At 37.9% G+C, this 20,374-nt stretch overlaps 1 protein-coding gene across 2 annotated transcripts in view; it reads left to right on the forward strand.

The window, feature by feature from the left end:
* The window catches only part of LOC100467951 (T-cell receptor-associated transmembrane adapter 1), a 38,231-nt gene that overhangs the window by 6,374 nt on the left and 11,483 nt on the right, over positions 1-20,374 (forward strand). Inside the window, exons 2-3 of one of the 2 annotated variants that reach the window (XM_002928479.4) lie at positions 8,899-9,009; positions 15,607-15,643. In XM_002928479.4, coding sequence (XP_002928525.1) covers positions 8,899-9,009; positions 15,607-15,643 — 148 coding nt within the window. The remainder of the gene's footprint in view (positions 1-8,898; positions 9,010-15,606; positions 15,644-20,374) is intronic. The other variant, XM_034658073.1, reaches the window with a different exon arrangement.

Here is a 20,374-nt window from a genome sequence, read left to right on the forward strand (position 1 = left end):
GCAGGGATTTGGGCAGCACTGAAGTGAAATCCCAATAGGATTTCTCAAGTTGACCAATCCCAGTTAAAGTTTAATTCTAAAAGTGACAAGTAGTCCAGTACTGGGGGAATTATAACATCCTGTCTTAAAATCTCCCCCCACCTCCCTCCACATGTATGTTCCCTTTAACAAATTCAGTTAAGTGTTGGTTAAGAGCAACTATGAGGTACTAGAAAGATCTCACACAGATGGGGATCTGAACTCTGGCTTTACAACTGGCTTAGTGAGGTTCAGTGAGATGCAAAGAGTCACACAGCTAGGAAATGCCTGCACTCACTCTTCCTCTGCACTTTGAAGCAGACATTCCAATGCCCCATACTGCTATTGTCCCTCTCCCCATCACCTTCCTTCCCCAACATACACCATCCATTTCAAATTATCCTCTGCTCATAACAGACCCTTATTTAAGGTTGACAGATATCAAATTCTGCATTTAAAACAATATCTTATTTACTCAAAAGCCTGGGAGTGGATTTGAGAATTCCTTCCACTGCTTCTATCTATGACTCCAATGCCTTTTATTGGGTGATGGCGATGGATAGTGGTGGGGTGGGGGGCTGTGTGGATACTGACAACGTGCTACAAAGAGTCAACAAGAACGCACCTACTTCCACACCAAGCTGTCATCACAGTAAGAAAAACTCCTCTTATGCATAGGATCCATGGGGATTGCTGTATCAGAACTTTTTCTTTGAATTTCTGGGGCGCCTAAAGTAGATATACATATTCATGGAAAGCAACAAGGAGATGGTCAGTGCTCCGACAGAATTTGCAAGCCAAGGAAGAGAAACCATCATGAAGAGTCATATGCTATGTACTATAAACTCATACAATTGACTCGGTTACAATTGTCTCGGTTACAATTGTCTCGGTTACAGACTCCCTGAAGGAAAAACAATTAAGGCATTATATGTATTGCTTTTCTATTGTTAGTTAAGCGAAGGCTTCTGTATGAATCAAACCCATCAGCAGAAAAACGATACATTTGCTTAGCTGGTTTCCCTCCAGAGCACATGCAAATGTGAATTCCAGATACAGTGCCTGCCAAGTACTGTTGGCATTAAAGGAGTCAGAGGTCTTAGAATTGAAGCTACTATGATTAGCCCCTGGCAGTTGAAAGCTAGACAGAAACTTAAATCATGGTTTTCCTAGCTGTCATTGCCTCACTAATAACTTCTTGAGGCCTTTGGCTTTTTAACAGTGTGAAGAGCTAAATTCAAATTGTGTGGGAGTTCTTTTTAAATTGATAAAAGCTTTTTAAGCGAAAGTGATTACAATTATGGAATAATGATACTAAAGATTACATTTGTTGGGCAAGAACTTTTGAGCACTTTGTGCATCTAATAGCATAAGAAGAATTATCTATGCTGAATAGATACCCACATGGGTCTGGAGATACTCATACTGTATATGGGAAATAACTGGGTGAATGGAGGTGTGAAAGTGTGTGTGTGTGTGTGTGTGAACACTTACATAGATCTGTCATTCAAGTTGAAAATCTCTACCTTTTTGTTTTTCTCATCTGTGTAAGTTTTTTGTTTTTCAGAATGGGGGCATTAAAAATTAGGAAAGCTGAGGTACCCAGCTGGCTCGGTCGGTGCAGCATGTGACTCTTGATCTCAGGGTTGTGAGTTCGAGCCCCGCGTTGGGTGTAGGGATTAATTAAAAATAAAATCTTTCTTAAAAAATTATGAAAGCTATCAAGAATGTCATGAAATACAAAGCTTCTAAATGAAAACCTTCCTGTTTAAAACTTGTATCACATTACACAAGGAAAAAATCTTGGAAAACAGAAGGAGGTTAGATAGGAGTTGGAGACTCCCGAAATCAGAGGAAAACCAGAGACCATGCTAAACCAACCCCACACAGAATTTGGCCTGTGTTTTCAAAGGCCTCCAGTTGGTTATGTGAAACCAATTTATTGCTACAGTAAATGGCAAAACCGAGCCCTAGAAGAATGTACTGTGTGGTCTAAGTTCTTGCCTTACCATTGTTAACATATTTCATGAAAATTACTAGGACTTTCTTTCAGGCCTTTATGTAAAATGTAGGCTCATGTCATTGATTTGGTTGTTTCTTTGTAGTTGAGAGCAAATTATCTTCTTGTCCCAATTAATGGACTGATACAACTTTTTTAGTGCTCCTTTTAATTAAAAAGGATAAAGGGAAACTTCTAATTGAAATATAATTTGTGCAAATGATAGGATATTTTATAGCTAGAATCAGTGTAATTACAAAAATAAGATGAGGGGTTTTGCCTTGAAGTATGCCTTTTTATACAGTGCTCTATTTTATTTACCCAAACCACAGCTATGTATTGAATATATACAAAATACTAGATGCTATGAGAACTAGAAAGAAAAAAAGCACTAAGTACAAAGTAAATTGTTACTTCTCTCAAGGATAAGTTCCATATATATATATATATTATATTCCATATATATATATACTTATATTTATATAAGTATATAAATTTATATATATATATTTAAATATAAATTTATATAGATACATATTTATATATAAATAAAATACCACCTCTTCTTTATCCATTCATCACTTGATGGAAATTTAGGCTCTTTCCATAATTTGGCTATTGTTGACGATGCTGTTATAAACATTGGGGTACATGTACCCTTTGAACTGGTATTTTTGTATCTTCTGGGTAAATACCTAGTAGTGCAATTGCTGGTAGATCTATTTTTAACTTTTTGAGGAAACTCCATACTATTTTCCAGAGTGGCTGTACCAGCTTGCATTCCTACCTACAGTGTAAAAGGGTTCCCTTTTCTCCACATCCTTGCCAGCATCTGTTGTTTCCTGTGTTGTTAATTTTAGTTCTTCTGACAGGTGTGAGGTGGTATCTCACTGTGGTTTGATTTGCATTTCCCTGATACTGAGTGATGTTGAGTATCTTTTCATGTGTCTGTTGGCCATCTGGATGTCTTCTTTGGGAAAATTAGATTCAACTACTTCTAACGTAAGACTACAAGTCACCCAATTTGGCCAAAGGTAAATCATTAATACATTTATCAAATGCTTCATTGGAAACAAAGCAACTTTCTGGCCAACTCTATAAAAAATTAGCTGTGTTTTGTGTTCTTGGGTAAGCTATACTATATTATACCATATTATGGTGATATAATTACTAGGCTGAAAAAAATAATGGATATTTGCTAAAACAATAATTTTAAGTAGCTACACATTATCCATTCTTTCTCTAACAATAACCAGAAAGAACAATTATTTCATGAGGCCACTCTTGATTTATGATAACCATGTTATCAGCATATAGGAAAACCCTTATTTTTCTCTTCTCATAGTAGGAGAGTACACATTTAATAAGTAAAAATAAAGACATTGGTCTTTAAGGTAAAAACCAAAGAGAGTGACAGCACATCCCACTTCATGTCTCTGAAAGTTATCGTGGATATAGTGACTCTTACATCATCAACATCCCAGGTTTACGCAGGCATAGATTTCCTAGGGTTGCATCTGACTCATACAGCTTACCTCAACTAGTAGTGTTTTCTAAATTCCTCTTGCCAAAGATTTCACTGACCCTAACCAAACTCTCCAAAGACTGATTTTTAAACAAGAAAATAAAATTTTGTATTTATAGTGGTGGACACCCCATAAATTTAATCAGATGACTAGCTGTTAGCACCAACTTCCTTGTATCAAGTTTCCTGGGAAAAAATGTAATAATCTAGGTTCTTTGGTACAGATTCAGGGCAGGAAGAATTAGGATGTTGTCAATGAGCACTGACACCAAGATTACAGTGGCCTAGTGTGCTACTCCCTTTCTCACAGGGATCTCTTCCCTAGATGCTGAGGTAGGTCCTTTTTCAATAGTACTAGAGACAAATGTAATAGAATCTTCATCTTGTCTTTCCAAGGTTGTGGGTGTGTTTTGACCTTATATGTGCTCAGAACCTTACTATTGGCCCTAATCATTACATTACCCACCTTCATTCCACTCATCTTCTACGTAGTTAGTTGACACATGTTTAGTGAGAACCTACTTTGTGCTGAATAGTTTGCAGAAATAAAAAAAGGAGTCTTACTAGTAGTAAGATAAGAATAAGAATAACAATAGTTTCCAGTTATATATTGAATAAGTCATTGGACTAAAAGGTACAACATAGAAAATACAGTCAATGGTATTGTAATAGTGTTGTATGGGGACAGAAGGTAGCTACACTTGAGGTGAGCATAGCATAACACATAGAAATGTTGTACATCTGGGGCGCCTGAGTGGCTCAATCGTTAAGCGCCTGCCTTCGGCTCAGGGCGTGATCCCGGAGTTCTGGGATCGAGCCCCACGTCAGGCTCTTCCACTGGGAGCCTGCTTCTTCCTATCCCACTCCCCCTGCTTGTGTTCCCTCTCTGGCTGGCTGTCTCTCTCTCTCTCTCTGTTAAATAAATAAATAAAATCTTAAAAAAAAAAAAAGAAATGTTGTACATCTGAAACTAAAGTGACATTGTGTGTCAGCCATGCTCAAATAAAACATTTTTAGGAGAAGAATAATAGCTAACTTTTATTGAGCATCTTATGAGTGAGGAATACTCTTCTATAAATCTCAATTCCCACAAAAATAGGTACAATGAGGAAACTGAGTCATGAAGACCAAGATGAATATGACCTTTTTTCTGTCCTTTGAGAAGTTCACAGTCAAGTAGAGAGAGATTTTTATACATAAAGGATTACCTCAACAAATATTACTTCAATATGTGTTGAAATGTAGAGAGACATAAAAGATATCACTTGGTGGGGGATAGGCAGCACAAAGTGAATGCCTCAAAGAAAAAGTAGTCTTGAAGGATGACTAGGAATCTGTCAAAGAGCTAAGGGAGAAGGCATTTCAGGCAAAGGGGCAAATATACAGAGACATAAGGACATGAAATGGTACGTATGGTGTCTGTTGTGAGTCTTAAGTGCTTCAGAATGATTGGAGCACGGTATAATATTGGGCAAGCATAGCAGATAAGTCCTAAAAGATAGGAAGCCTAAGGTAACATTTTGTGGAAATAGTTCATGGTAAGAAAAGAAAAGTGTGATGTTCTCTATGCTTAGGGCAGAGATAGGAGCAAGCACCTTCCCCTGAAGGACCCACAACACAGGTTCCAGAGAAAAGACAAAGGAACAACTTCCTCCAAAAATCACAAAGGAGGGGACTATATGAGACAGTGTGTGGAAAGATAGTAGCTACCAGGAATGGCGGCCGATGAACTGGAAGAGCCATAAACATACAGTCAGGGCCAATTGAAATAATAGGAACTGAAGCTAGACCAACCTGAAAAGGGTCTGCTTAATATTGTGTTTTAAAACCTGACCCATCATTATATAAAAATCCTTTCAGATGTGTGTATCCTTTGATCTAGCAAATGAAGAATTTTTATGTGAAAAAAATTCAGTTTGTATGTACAGTTTTAGCTACAGATATTCACCACAACATCGCTTATATAACTAATAATCACGAGCAACTTCAAGGTCTAACAGTAAGGGATCGTTTACATTATGGAAAATCCGTTCCATGGCATATAGGGCAGCTAAAAGAAATGAAAGCATATTTTATTCATAGGAAACGAAACACACTATAAGTTATTAGAGTGAAAGTAGATAACAGTATAGCCAGTATAATTGAATCTTATGTTTTTGTCCATAACAATTTCTACACAGAGAAAAATAACTGGAAGTATATGAACCACGGTATTCACAGTGATTGTCTCTGGATCAGAAGATTATGGTTGATTCTTAGCTTTCTGTTTTTGCTAGTCTGAGTTTACGAATTGTTTTTATTTTTTATTTTTTTTAGATTTTATTTTATTTATTTTTTTTTAATTTATTCGACAGAGATAGAGACAGCCAGCGAGAGAGGGAACACAAGCAGGGGGAGTGGGATAGGAAGAAGCAGGCTCATAGCGGAGGAGCCTGATGTGGGGCTCGATCCCATAATGCCGGGATCACGCCCTGAGCTGAAGGCAGACGCTGAACCGCTGTGCCACCCAGGCGCCCCACTAATTGTTTTTAATATTGACCATGGATGATATATAAAACAAGTCTGGACTCTGTGTAGGAACTAAAGTTCATTTATTTGTCACCAAGTACTGTGACTGTAGAGGGTGAGTGATTAGAGTCTGCTCAACAGACTGAATATCCTGAATTGATAATTGTGATCTATCTCGGTAGATTAAAGTATGTGCCCTCAAATTGCCTTAAGATGTGGAAGAACCTAGAACTGCATCTAGACTGTGGGTCCATAAGTGACAAACACAAGAAGAAGGAAAGAAGTCTTTAATAACAGAATTCATGGATTTAACCATTAGTTTGATAGTTGAAAGCATAAATTAATACCTTCATATTGCGATAGCAGAGCGGGAAACTGAGACCCACCTGGCAAATGAGACAGCTTGCTGGCCCCATTTGTTCACAATTATAGTTACGTTAACCATTTGAAAGGACTATTATCAATGGGAAATGGGGAACAAAGTCTCTTTGAGAGCATGCCTTAAAAATTCCCTTCGATCCAGCAATTGTATTCCCAGGAGCCTCTTTCTACAGATAAGCCCACATATGCACAAAATGCCTGCCCAATAGAAGTTCATTGCATTATCGTTTGTAAGAGAAAACATTTTAAAAAATCATAATGTCCATCTTAGAGAAATGGGTACATGAATTATACTACAGAGACATTGTTTAATTCCATGCAACCACTAAAAATAACATAATAACATGGTAAAAATTCCCTAGACACACTGGTTAGTTTTTTTTTAAAAGGCTAATTAGTATAATATTAGTGACCCATTTATGCTCTAATAGAGAATCTTACATGTTATTCTAGGATTTGCTAGGATTTTTGATATTGCTAGGATTTTTAAAATGTATGCTCATCAGGCACTTGTGTTTTTTTTTCATAAACATAAAAATCAAAGAAATAATTCTAGGAATATAGGCAGTACAATGCAATACCTAGAATTTCTGGTATATTTTAAGTATTTAATGATTACTATGTTGTAGAATTCTCATAAACATCTATGGGATTATGTTCATGATGAAAAAATAAGACTCTTCTAAACCTTAGTGTTTTTAACCAAATTAATTGGTAGGTCTATAGGAGAATTAAAGACTATTCAATTCTTCGCAATTTCCTTATACTTCATGAAACATAAAAATTCCTTTAAAAGAAAAGAAAACCACACATTTCACTACCATATCAGTTAACTTTCCCATTTATTAACTAATTCTTTAAAAAATCTTTATAAACCATGTGTATTATGTCTGGCCCTGCAGAGCAGAAGGCAGAAATGGTCCTATTCTCTGTGGAGTATATGGTATTTTGAACACCTAAATAACATGGTATGAAATTAAAGAGGAGGTAGCTGATATTAGCAGACAGATTCATTGGTGTTTAAAGAGCCACAGACTAGTTCAAACAAAAGCAAAGTATATATAAATAAGCAATATGCAAGTTATATGCATATATGTAGATGTCTATCTATATCACAAATGCACATATATTCTATATATTTAATCATCTATACACCTAACTATGTTGAAAATAAATGGTGCCAAGAAAAGAAGGAAGGAAGGCAGAGGAAGGAAGGAAGGGAGGGAGGGAGGGAGGGAGGGAGGGAGGAAGGAAGGAAGGAAAGAGAGAGAGAAGAAGGAAGGAAAGAAGGAAAGAAGGAAAGAAAGAAAGAAACAAACAAACAAACAAACAAACAGACTTCCTCTAATACACAGGACCGCTGAGGGCAATTCAACAACCACACTCTGATGTCAGTAAGTACTCAAAACAAACAAACAAAACGAAACAACAATTCAAACGTCAAATTTGAGATACAGAAAACAAGTTAAAGAGGGCAACACAAAGGACATTTTGGTCTAAGGATTCTTTATTTGCTGGTTTAAAGACAGGATAGGGAACAAGACGAATTTCCCTCCTGTTAAGGGTTTGCCTCTTCTGTTTATTGTATCTAACATTATGCTGTTCAGATTTCTTTGAAAGGGCCGAGCACGGTGTCTGATTCGGGGCAGTCATAGGGGGAGCTGAGACTGGGATGGAACATAAGCTCTGTGCTGCTGCTGTCACATGGCACTTCTGCTTGTCTTTACACAGCTGCATCCCTAACTAGACAGTGCCTTGAGGGCCAAGATACATAAAATCAGGATAATTATCTTAGAAATCACTCGTATACATGTAAAGATTGCCATAAATAATCAGGGGCAACTGATAGGCAGTATCCCACAAAACCCTCTTTGGCTCAGGAATGAAAAAAGAATCTCTTCACAAGGGCAAAGAGAAGCATAGTCGACTCTCCAGTATCCACTCATGGGTCTCTAAGCAGTATGAGAAAAATACCTTGTGGCCAGTCTTGACAAAACTAGGTTATGATGATGCCAGAATTACTGTTTTATCACAACAGACAGTACCCTATACTACTGGGATTTATAGAAAGGGATAGGTGTTTTTCCATAACTGAAGAGAAGAAAGGGGGAAAGTATGGCAAATTATGATTCTGGATAATTTGGATGTTCTTGATTTTGAACCAAAGTTTTTATAATTAGTCACCAGTTGTCAAATTTTAGCAGCTAGACTAAAAATGTCTTTCATTTCATCAACACTGAGAATGTGGGAAGCTTGCTTCCTTCTGTCTACGCTGAATGCAGGGACTTCCCACCAATACCCACCTGAATTCTGTAAGGAGCCTTTGTCCGTCAACGGTAATGAATTTCCTGGCAGAGGATTTGTTCTTCATGATGAATAAAGACTATGGTTTTCATGGTGGGAAATTCAAAACAAATTGGTAAGCAGCTATTATATTATAGGTATGTCTGATTTTGTCCCCCCCCAGGAAACTCGGAATGCCAGTTTTATGTCTGGATAATTGTAGCCTTTCTGGGATTGGCTCTAGTTGTATCACTGATCTTCAATATTTCCCACTATGTGGAAAAGCAGCGACAAGGTAAGACATTTTGAGAAGTCCCAGCTTGAATGGAGACAAGTCACTGGAAAACCTACAGAAGAAATGTCATTTCATGAAATGTCATGCAATAGGCTATTTTTATCTGTAGGAAATCTATTTGATACTTTTTTTTCATCCTTAGGATTCTCTTAATTTAAAAAGGCAATCATATTAGAATATAAACAGACTCCCAATCTCAGCTTTCTCTCTGCCTTAACATATAGAGCAGGAAGGAATTGTGCTGGTGGAATGTAGCTTTCCCCCCCCAACTCAACAGCCCATGAAATTGTAGCCTATTCTGCAGCGGCCGTAAAGGTTCTCACTGACACCTGATGGGAAGAGTGGAGACGAACTCCTCGAGCTTCCACTCAAGCCTACTCAAAGCCCTCAGCATCGGCGAGAGCCGCTAAAGTACAGTTAGCTGGACTGGGATCAGAAGAGAACTAGAAAAGCAGCAGGCTGGCCCATAGGCTTATTATCTAACACTCCTGGCCTCAGCTTTTCCTTTCAATAAGCTGGTCCGCATTTTTAACCATGTGGCTTTCACCCTCCTGGACATGATTGAAATAGTGCAACGCCCGGCAATTGGCACAATCTTTGCACACTACTGGCATAAACACAAGTGTGTTGGGTGGGTGGATGGATGGCTATGAAAGTCCAGCTATTTCTGGGGGCAGGACATTTCAGTGGTAATAATAAATAGCAAAGACATTTTTAATGTATTTTAACAGATGAAAAGAAATAAAACAAAGTTAATAAAATTGCATTAGACACATGACCAAGAAAAACTGCATGAAGCTAATTTAGAACAATGGTCAGATTCTGGGGAGAGTCCTTGATCCTCTTAGGTGTGTCTTCTTCAGTGTTGATAACAGAAATACAAAATACGAGGATGGTGTTACTGTCATGCCTGTCAAAAAAGAGGAGAGGCACTAGAAAGTGAAGTGGCATAGCGAAGGTCACATGTCTACTCAATAGCAAAGTCAAGGGTAAGGGCCCTAATTCTCTGTCCAAAAGGGTTTCCACTAGCACGTGCTGCTTTTACATTGTTGACCAAATGTCCTTGGCCAGAAACCCAACATTCTTTGAGGATCTCTATTATATCATTTCTAAGCCTGAAATGCCAGGCAGGCAATGCTTTTTCATTAGCAATGATTTCAGTAATTCTTTTTTAAATCAAATGTTTTTTGAAACAAATTTCATAAGTCAGATGCATGAATGACCCATCATTTAGCATCTTTGAAAAAGGCTTCCATCATAGAAAAAAAGGAGCTAAGAGTTGCACTTTTCTTTATATAATAGATTAAAATGACTATATTCTAATTTCTCCATTAAGATATTTTATGAATGCAGATAATATTGTCACTTGTATTAGAAAAAGGTGAATTGAGGGACGCTTGGGTGGCTTAGTCAGTTAAGGGTCCGCCTTCGGCTCAGGTCATGATCCCAGGGTCCTGGGATCGAGCCCCACATCGAGCTCCCTGCTCCATGGGTAGCCTGCTTCTCCCTCTCCCCCCCACCCATTCCTGCCCTCTCTCTCTCTCTCAAACAAATAAATAAATAAAATCCTTTAAAAAAGAAAAAGGTGAATTGAGAGCTATAGAGTTGAAATAAGACGGAAGCCAGGACAAGAATAACCATGTGAACCAGTACTTCACTCTGCTGATCCCAGTGGCAGTTCTCAGAAATCTGTGTGGGGCCAGGGAACAAGTGTCCTTTTCAGTTCTCATTTTCGGTAGTTTGTACGTTGGAATTTATTTATCCATATTCATACCATTTGCCACCATATCAACTCCTTTTGGAAGTTGCTTTGTTATAATGGTTAGTTGACCACTACTAAAAGACACCAGACAAACTTTTTAAGAAAGAAAAGAAGGAAGAAAGGAAGGGAGGAAGGGAAAGAGAAAGGCTTTTTCTTTAAAAAAAAAAAAAGAAAGAAAGAAAGAAAGAAAGAAAGAAAAAAAAAACAACAGATTTTTTTTTTCATTTCAATTGTACAAACCCTAACTGCCTCAGGCGTGCCATAAATTACTTTGTCTAAAAGCTGTATGGTGGGAAATAACATTTTTTTAAATAACAGGAAATAGTAAATTACATTCATTGTTGTATTTTTAAAAATCAATTTCAGTTCTCTCAATTTGTTTTTAACATCATGGTTTTTGAAGTTAACCTGTCATGAATTAGAACCCTGCTTTCAGTATTTACCTGGGAGATCTCTTGTACAAGAAACGTAACTTCTCATAGTTTCAGTTGCCTTGTCTACAAAATGTGCAAAATACCATCCAGACCAAGGGTCCTTGTAAGAATTCCATAGATCCCTCAGCACAGTGCTGGGGACTGAGGAGGTCAGTCTTGCACAGGACTCAGCCCACATCACCACTCTTGGTGGCCGTGGTGCTTCCTTCCCTCTTTCCAAAGTATGTGTGAAGGGCTTGCTATGACCACATCTTATCCCATTTGATTTTCGCGTCGGGTATTTCCGGGAGCGTTAGCTCCTCTGGCTCCTCACCGCTCCCAGCATCACTGTACTCTCTAGGTCCTCTCCAGCTGCCATGTCACTTCCTGCCACATCCCTATATCACTTAACATGTCTATGCAATAACCTCAGCTTCAGCAATCACTGCTGTGACTAGTTAAGTCATACACGGGTGCATTTTCTAGTGTTTTCCGTAGGCTTTCAGAGGATTGGTTCTAACCATCAGCCTACTGCAAATTATTTTATTTGAGCCATAACATGCCCTCCTTAGGTGGAGCACGCAACCCTGGGTCTTGCCCTTTATTAACATGCAGACCGCAGATTAGTCTTGCAGCAGTGCTCACTGTTGCCAGAATGCCCTTCGTTCTCATCCCACCTCCCCATTTTCTCTCTGCAACCCTCTCCCAACCACCCCGGCTTCTCCGGACGTCTTTCCCCAGCATCAGTAATAACCGCCCCCCTTGCTAGTCCACATGAGCAAATACAGAACTGTCTGTCTTTCTCACACAGAGGCTACAGGTGGCTCTGGGATTAGCTCTGCAAGCGGACTTCTGTCCAGTCCTGCTAAGGTCTCCTCCTGGCTTCGTTTCTCCTAGACAGACAGACCAGAGGAGATTCCATTATATTAGCCAGCTTTTCTGCCACTCGGTCTGTGAACACAATGTCCCCGTGTCTGGCCTCATGGAACTTTTTATTTTTTGCATCTTTGTGCTATTCTTTGTGGCTAAGAAACTTGCAAGCTCTGACTCCACCCGTGGCGAACAGTCGGTGAGTAAGTTGTGCTGGTGTATTAAGTAGCGTACAAAAGAAAATCTCCATCCCAGCAACAATACAGTATCTCCACATTCAATCAGATAGACACGATAAGCCTCTCCTTGATGTTTTCCGTAGCCGTGCTAGGTAAAAGCTTTGTAATGGAGTTCTCCCTTCCCCCTAAAATAAACCTTACATTTTTAGGTGAGTCTTTGTCTGTTCTTTAGGAGGATTATAGTTATTTCTTTTTCTGCTAGGAAGGTATTAGTTTTGTCCTCCTTTAAATCCCCAAAATTTTCTTTATCCAACCTTTCTCCTCTCTTTTGAGAAGACGGATAAATACGTGTATGGTTTCCTTATACATCAAAGTCTTATCAGTATCTCTCCTACTCACTAGAAAATTATGGCACATTTTGCACATTTTCACATTAAGAATGTAGCAAAAAATGTTATTATGGAGTTTGAGCCATGTGCTGTTGTTTCTTGTTGTTATGCATTGCGCATGGAAGAGTGAACACTATAAAGAAGGAAACATCAAAGCAAATGTTTGCTTACATGCTATCAACCATGAACCTGACCGCAAGTTGTCTGTATCTGAATCACAGAGAGGATTGTGGAAACCTGCCCAGCTCTTCTCACACAGAATCTTGCAAATGTAACTGCTTCATAGCAACATAAAAACTGCTTTGTGTTTTACTAAAGATCGTTGAGATGATAAGGTATCTTCTAAATCATGCCGTTTATTTTTACATAAACGACAAAGCCAACTCTTTTCAGGAGCCGGAGCTTGCTGACCTTTCTCCTCAGCCTCAACCTCTAAACTTTGGATTACACCTCCTCTATTTAAAGAAATCATATGCTATCACACTTCTTACTGTAAGAAGGCCCTTACTAAAACCACACGAGTACAGATCGTCCAGCTTCAGATCAGACATTTAAATTCTAAGAGGAGTCCAGAAGGTGGTGACCTTGAACGTTTTAAGGACCCTTTCAGGGTGCTGCTTCAATATGATGGGTCTTGATGTATAATGTCCTTTTCCCAATGCTTATTTTCTTCCTCACACTGTTTTAGTTTCTTTTCCTTCCATGTAAGTTTCACATCATTATATCGTATCCCTCATATAGTTGCTTCTTCATCCTCCCCCCTCCCCACTGCAAAGCTTTTTGGTCCAAACCTTGTTTTGCTTCTCTCTACTGATAACACATCGAACAACATTTTCTTTCCATAAAGCTATCCTTTTACACACACATTAGTGTTCCTTCCAGACACCAACACTCAGACCCCAGGCACTTCTACCTGGAAAATCCACATTATCTTTTAAAAATATTAGTCTGTGCGTGGAAACATTGGACCCCATGCCTATTTTTTCTTATTCTCTGTAAGTAATGTCATTATTTTTGTTTTCAAATTCTTTATTTTTTATCTTTTCTTTTAACACTCACTCACTTTTAACACTCACTCACTGACAATCCTCTTGCCAGAAGTGAGATTTGGTCATTTCACTACAAATCAAGCTTTACTTATAAATCTTGTAAGTAGCATTTTAATTATATCAGCTTGTTTTCAGCTAATCCATTTAATGAAGAGACTCAATTCCAATCAGCACAATTCAGTCGTGACTGACAATATGATTGGATTTAGAATGTATAATATTGAAAATCAACTTTGTCATTTTCTAAAATGTTTTTAACAAAAATTATTTCATTTATCTTCCACATCTACTCATATGCTATAGGCATTATTATCTCTACTTTATGGATAAAGTGAGAATCAGAGTTTTAAAGTGATTTGCATATTGTCACATGGCAAATGCATTGGAGAGTTGCTACCCAAATCCAAAGTCTTCTGATTTCTCACTGTGAATTTTTTCCATAATACATCAGGCGACGGTTTGACTAAATTCTTGTAAATGTATTTTAATTCTTCCAAATACACTGACATGTGACATGTCCATTTCGTCCTCCAACATGATGATTTTAATAATTTGTTCCAAAAATGTTTCTCTAACAGTTAGTGATGTTTCTGGAGAATACTTCAACTTTGTCACATATAAATCTAACTAAAAATAATCTTTCTAGTTGTTTGGTGACTTATTCAGTCATATGAAATATTTTTGCTAGTTCTTTACCAACACGGTATTTTTTATATGTGAAAACTGAAAGATCACCATTTGGTTGCTATTTTCTCTGTGTTATTGCCAGAGACTTAGATAAAAATGGGCTTCATTTTTTATAGAAATAGCTTTTGCAAGATTTTGCTATTCAACGCCACGTTGACTAATACACAAGAATTAATCAAAAGATAATAAATATCATAGTATACACATCCATTCAATTCAATATCTAAGAAAATTTACTGATGAACAGATAACACAGACTTCTTCATAATATTGATCTTAGTTATTAAAACTGTGCTCTAAATTTCCCCTATTTTCTCTCATTAATTCATTATGAATCTATTACTTTTCACTAAAAAAAATTCTTAAAACTATTTTTTCAAGTTTGAATGCATATATTTAATTTGAAGCAAGAATACTTTCTTTTATTTGCCTTTAAATCACCATCTTCAAGGTTCAACAGTGGCTTACTTTCTGAGACTTGGCACAGAATTTTTTCATGGTTTTATGATCCTCCATCAGATCTCCAGTCAATATTGTTACTGTAGACCAGTATACTGTTCCCTTTAAAAGCCAATCTGTGTTTTGATTATTTTTAGACTGTGTTCCCTACTTTTTCCAGATCTCTTCTCCTAGAATCCTCATCTCTCCTTACTTCTATCTGCACCATGTAGATGAGATAGAATCACAACAAACTTCCTGAACATAATTTTTATGTTGTTGTTCACATGACAAGAAGTGTTAATAGACACTTCAAAAATAGATAATTAAGTCTTCTAGGATTTGTTTTGTGCTTTGTTTTCATTCATTTGTTTGTTTGGGTAAGGAAGAAAAGCTTATTCAAATCAGCAAGAGCAACCAGGGAAATTTGACAGAAGGGAGCAGAGGTGTTTGATGAAACGTGAACGCAGAAGGGACAGCAAGCCCACCCACGACGGACTGCCCCACAGTAAAGGCACCAGCAGAGGTCCCCACGTTCATAGCTTGGTGTTTCCCGTCCATAAAATGCCCACACATCCGGGCCCTACAACACTTCCAAGCTGCACTTGTATTTCCTTCTCAAATTACCAAGAGAGAATATATATGATTGGCCCAAACCAGAGAAGATCTTTATGACTGGTGGTCGTGGCCAAGTGCCTTGATATACGATATTAACTGACACCGAGGCTAAGCTCCCCTCACAACATTCTCTAGAAGATTTAAATGTATCTCAACATTTCTTTTAATTTGTCTATTTTTAATATCTTTCAGATAACATGTACAGGTACTCTGAAGACTACATTCCCAGGTATGTAGAAAATAAGTTACGTATTATAACTCCCAAGTAATAAAGGGGCATAACAAATGCTATATTGCTTATAGGTTTGGCTCAGGGATGTCACATTTGGGTAAAAATAAAACGAAAAGTCAGTTTTAATTACTTTCACTCCTCCCTGAAGATCAAAAGCTATAATATTATCTTCTCTAGTTACTTACTCATCCTGAATCAATAAGAGAGCTGGTTAAGGGACAAAATGAGACACTAACCAGGTATCTACAGAATTCTTGTCAATTTCAGAAGGATATACCCTAGATTATGGTTCAGATCAGATTGTAAGAATGCAGTCTAATTATATATGGAATTGTGGGGCCCTTAAGAAACCAAGGTGGAAAAGAAATCCAGCAATACCTAATAAAATTTAAGATGTATATACATACTTAGATGAGGATGCTTTGTGGTGTGCTGCTTTTAAGAGCAATGTCAATCAATGGGGAAATGTGATAAATCAACCTTAAAATAATATATGGTTACAGATATAATGTATTCTCGTTGATACCTGTCGACTTAATTGCAGAGAAATTTGTATGATTTTTTTTAACAAAAGGAGTTTTATAGCATATAGCATAGCAAAGAATTTTCATTTTCTTGCGCGGTATATTCTGACCCAAATGTGTTATTAGATTGGAGATTTCTCCTTTAGGATAAAAAAATCTAAATATAGAGCATTTCCTAGAGGACTCTTCAAGACCTTTCTGAAATGGTAGACTGAAAGGCAGAAAGGTCTTTCACAAACACAGAGCTTTCTCACTGGGTAGGATAAGATTATAAGCTTTCTGTTAGCTTCTAAAAGGTCTTTTTAAAATTTTTCTCCATGTGGAAATATCTCTAACAAATTCAGGATGTAGGCTGCAGGCAGATTCATAAGAAGAAGAAAAGCTTTATTTTTATGATTTACCATTGGATTCTATAACAGGAGATAAATTTCAATGCATTATCTCATATCAAGAGAGATTTGCTGATTTGGTTACAACACACAACGTGACAAAGAAAATCCTATATGGATTTTCCATGTGGAAGTTAATCTCTTGGACAATTGATTTGATACTTGTCATTTGAAAGGCAATTAAGATGCCATGTGATAGAAAGTCCAGTGATTTGATCATTCTGCTAAAGACTGGGTTGGTACTCTTAGATTGGGATGTTAAGAGTCAGAAGGGAAAACTGATAAAATACCCATCTTATAGTAAGCAGGCTCTTACCTATAGGGCCAGGGTGGAAAAGAGGTTGGTTCTTTTATAACATTCATTCATTCATTCAATAAATATTCATTCAACAAATAGGAGCTGTGCTAGACAAGAGGTGCAAAGATGGAAAGATGCAGATTGTCCCTCGTGGATCTAGTAATCTGTTATCTATTGAAATAAATCTCAATTCAGGCATAATTTAACTATACAATGAGATTTTATCTCTACCTAGTGGCTGGCATGTTAATTATGTATGTACTTCACAGCTTGTCTCTTTCTGATTATGTAGCTTGGGAGCCCAAATCACCTTTGTAGGAAGGGCATGGAGCTCCAGGAAAAAACAAGCAAATGTGAAACTATTTCCAACCATTAAAACTTCAACATTTAAACAGCTATAAAGTGGAGATAAAGGCTATCTTTCTTAGGTAGAAATAAAATTAGGGATGCCCCTCAGTTCTTAGATGGTTTGAGGTTAGGGCTCCCCATTGAACGCTCACTCTGCCCCTACTCAACATTGGTTTAGGTGGGAAGCCATGCTTCTCTGATCTTATCTTCCTGCTTCCCCAAATCCCTGCCTTCCTGCACTGTAGGTCCAAAATGTGATCTCTTTAAGGGCAATGTAGCATCGCTGTGTAACAGAAAGTCAGGTACACACTTCCTGGTATTTACCCCTGGGCCACTTTACTTTTCCTTTAAAACATAATTCTAGGGGCATCCGGGTGGCTCAGTTGGTTAAGCATCTGTCTTCTGCTCAGGTCATGATCCCAGGGTCCGGGATAGAACCCCATGATAGGCTTTCTGCTCTGCGGAGAGTCTGCTCCTCCCTCTCTCTCTGCCCCTGCTTGTGCTCTCTCTCTGTGTCAAATAAATAAAATCTTTTTAAAAAATTCTTTACAACATAATTCTACACAATTCTGGTTTTTGATCTGTGTTAGGGGGATAATACGGTGGGAATATCATGGATTTGAGATCTAGACAAGTCTGGGTTTTAATCAAACTCTTATAATCACTAGGCTTGTAGTCTCAGCAAAACGAGCACTGGTGAACTTCAGTTCCATCCGCTGAAAAATACAGAGTATAATGTAACATTTCCCTTACAAAGCATAGCTGATTAAAAAAAAGATACTGCTTTATAAGATGAAAATTAAGGTCTAAGAAAATTCCTGCCCATTTGCCATGTATTTATCCTCTCATTTTGGGAAGTCAGTTCAGGTTTACAACTACTTTAAAAGACAAAACAAAACAAAACAAAAAACCAACTACTTTAAATTTATCGTGACTCTCCTAAGATTCAGAGTCTCTCTCAAAAACCTTAGGACAGATTCTCAGCAGCTTTTGCATGCTCTGCTCTTGGCACTGAAAGGTGCTTTTATGACAGAACATATCTCATCTCAGCCATTGTTCTCCCTTAAGATGATTTTTGGATTTCTGGAGCCCTGCAAGCTCCTTTCACTTCCCTCTTTACTAAATACACTAACCTAGTGCCCTGGACCAGACTTTTGGTCTCAGCTGTCCTCCTCACCTGAGAAAATTTATGACAAGAGAACTTTTTAAGATTTTATTTATTTATTTATTTATTTATTTATTTATTTATTTATCTATCTATTTATTTAATTTGAGAGAGAATGAGCACAAGCAGGAGGAAGGGCAGAGGGAGAGGAAGAAACAGACTCCCCCTGAGCAGGGAGCCCATGCGGGGTTCCATCCCAGGACTGTGGGATCATGACCTGAGCTGAAGGCAGACGTTTAACCAACTGAGCCACTCAGGCATCCCCAACAAGAGAACTTCTGGGTAGCCTTCCTAGACCTCTGAGCCTTCCAAGTGGATGTGCGGATGAAGTCCTCACTGTGATCACTGCCATGCTTGAACCAAAATAGCTCCATTTTCCAGGCTTCTGTTTATTTGTTTTAATGTACAAATAAGCCAAGTTCCACCCCTGTGTGACTGCAGAAAGTCCAGTACCTTCTTTTTTTTGGGGGGGGGGGGTTCGGAGAAGTCTTTATTTAGTATTTTCCAAAGAATTGGTGATGGATTTGTATTAATAGCATGATAAGAAAAACAAATCAGCAGAAGGAAAATATCACTTTGAAGTCTGCAACAGTAAGACTGTGGTTGCATCCTGAGAACTGCTTTTCCTTCTAGATCAGCAAGGCCCATTACAACTGCGACTTCTTCCTAACATGTAAACAGTTCTAAAGATGACACTGTTTCAGATGATCAGCTGTCAGAGAGAGCTGGTGTGAGCGCCCCTGGATTTTATAAAATTATAAGAAAGGCTTTAATTTCTTTTTTTTAAGATTTAATTTATTTATTTGACAGAGAGAGACAGCCAGCGAGAGAGGGAACACAAGTGGGGGGAGAGGAAGAAGCAGGCTCCCAGGGGAGGAGCCTGATGTGGGGCTCAATCCCAGAACGCTGGGATCATGCCCTGGGCCAAAGGCAGACGCTTAACGACTGCGCTACCCAGGCGCCCCCAAGAAAGGCTTTAATTTCTAAACTGCTTCAGGGTCCTCTTTGAAGTTACACAGGGCTTGGGACAAGCCACATTATACCTTCCCACTTCCTCGCTCTGCACCAATATTGCGTAAGTAGAATTGAAATTTGATTATAATAATAATGACTAATATTGATGAAGAGTTTACCATGTGTGGAGTACAATTATGTATCCTTTCCATGCAACCTTAATAAACCAGTGAATTGGATACAATTATTTTTAAAGATGAAAAAAATTAAACCTTAGATGAAATATCGGACAGAGAAAGACAAATACTGGATAATCTCACTTATGTGTGGAATCTAAAAAAAAACATCAAATGCATAGAAATAGAGAGCAGATTGGTGGTTGCCAGAGGCAAAGTGTGGGGGAAATGGGTAAAATGGGTAAAGGTGGTCAAAAGGTACTAACTTCTACTTATAAAATTAAAAGGCTCTGAGGATATAATGTACAGCAGAGTGGCTATTGTTGAGAACACCATCTTGTATATTTGAAAGTTGCTAAGAGAGTAGATCTCACAAGTTCTCATCACAAGAAAAAAAAATTGGTAACAATGTGAGGTGATGAATGTTTTCTAGCCTGAGTGTGGTCATCATTTCACAACATATAAATATATCAAATCATATTGTATTACACAACTTAAGCTAACACAGTGTTATCTGTCAATTATGTCTCAATAGAATTGGGGGAAAACAAAAACAGAAAACCAAAACCCCACAAATAATGCAAAAAAAAAATTGGATCATAGCTAGATTATGTAACTCATATAGTTTCCCGGATAGATTACCAGAATCTAAATCTAACCCATCTGACTTCAGAGCCCACTGTCCTAACTATTATACATCATTCTACTTCTGCAGGAAATTGGATTTAAATCCTCATTGGCTCAGCAGTGAGCTCTATGTGCTGGGCACGGTGCTGGGCACATCAGAGCCTGTAAGAATCAGAGTTCTTCCTCGAAATAGCTTACCATCTGATGGTGGAGAAAGGGACAATACTGTCTGTGGGATAGGATCCTG

The sequence above is a fragment of the Ailuropoda melanoleuca genome, chromosome 1, assembly GCF_002007445.2.
Source record: "Ailuropoda melanoleuca isolate Jingjing chromosome 1, ASM200744v2, whole genome shotgun sequence".
Lineage (NCBI taxonomy): Eukaryota > Metazoa > Chordata > Mammalia > Carnivora > Ursidae > Ailuropoda > Ailuropoda melanoleuca.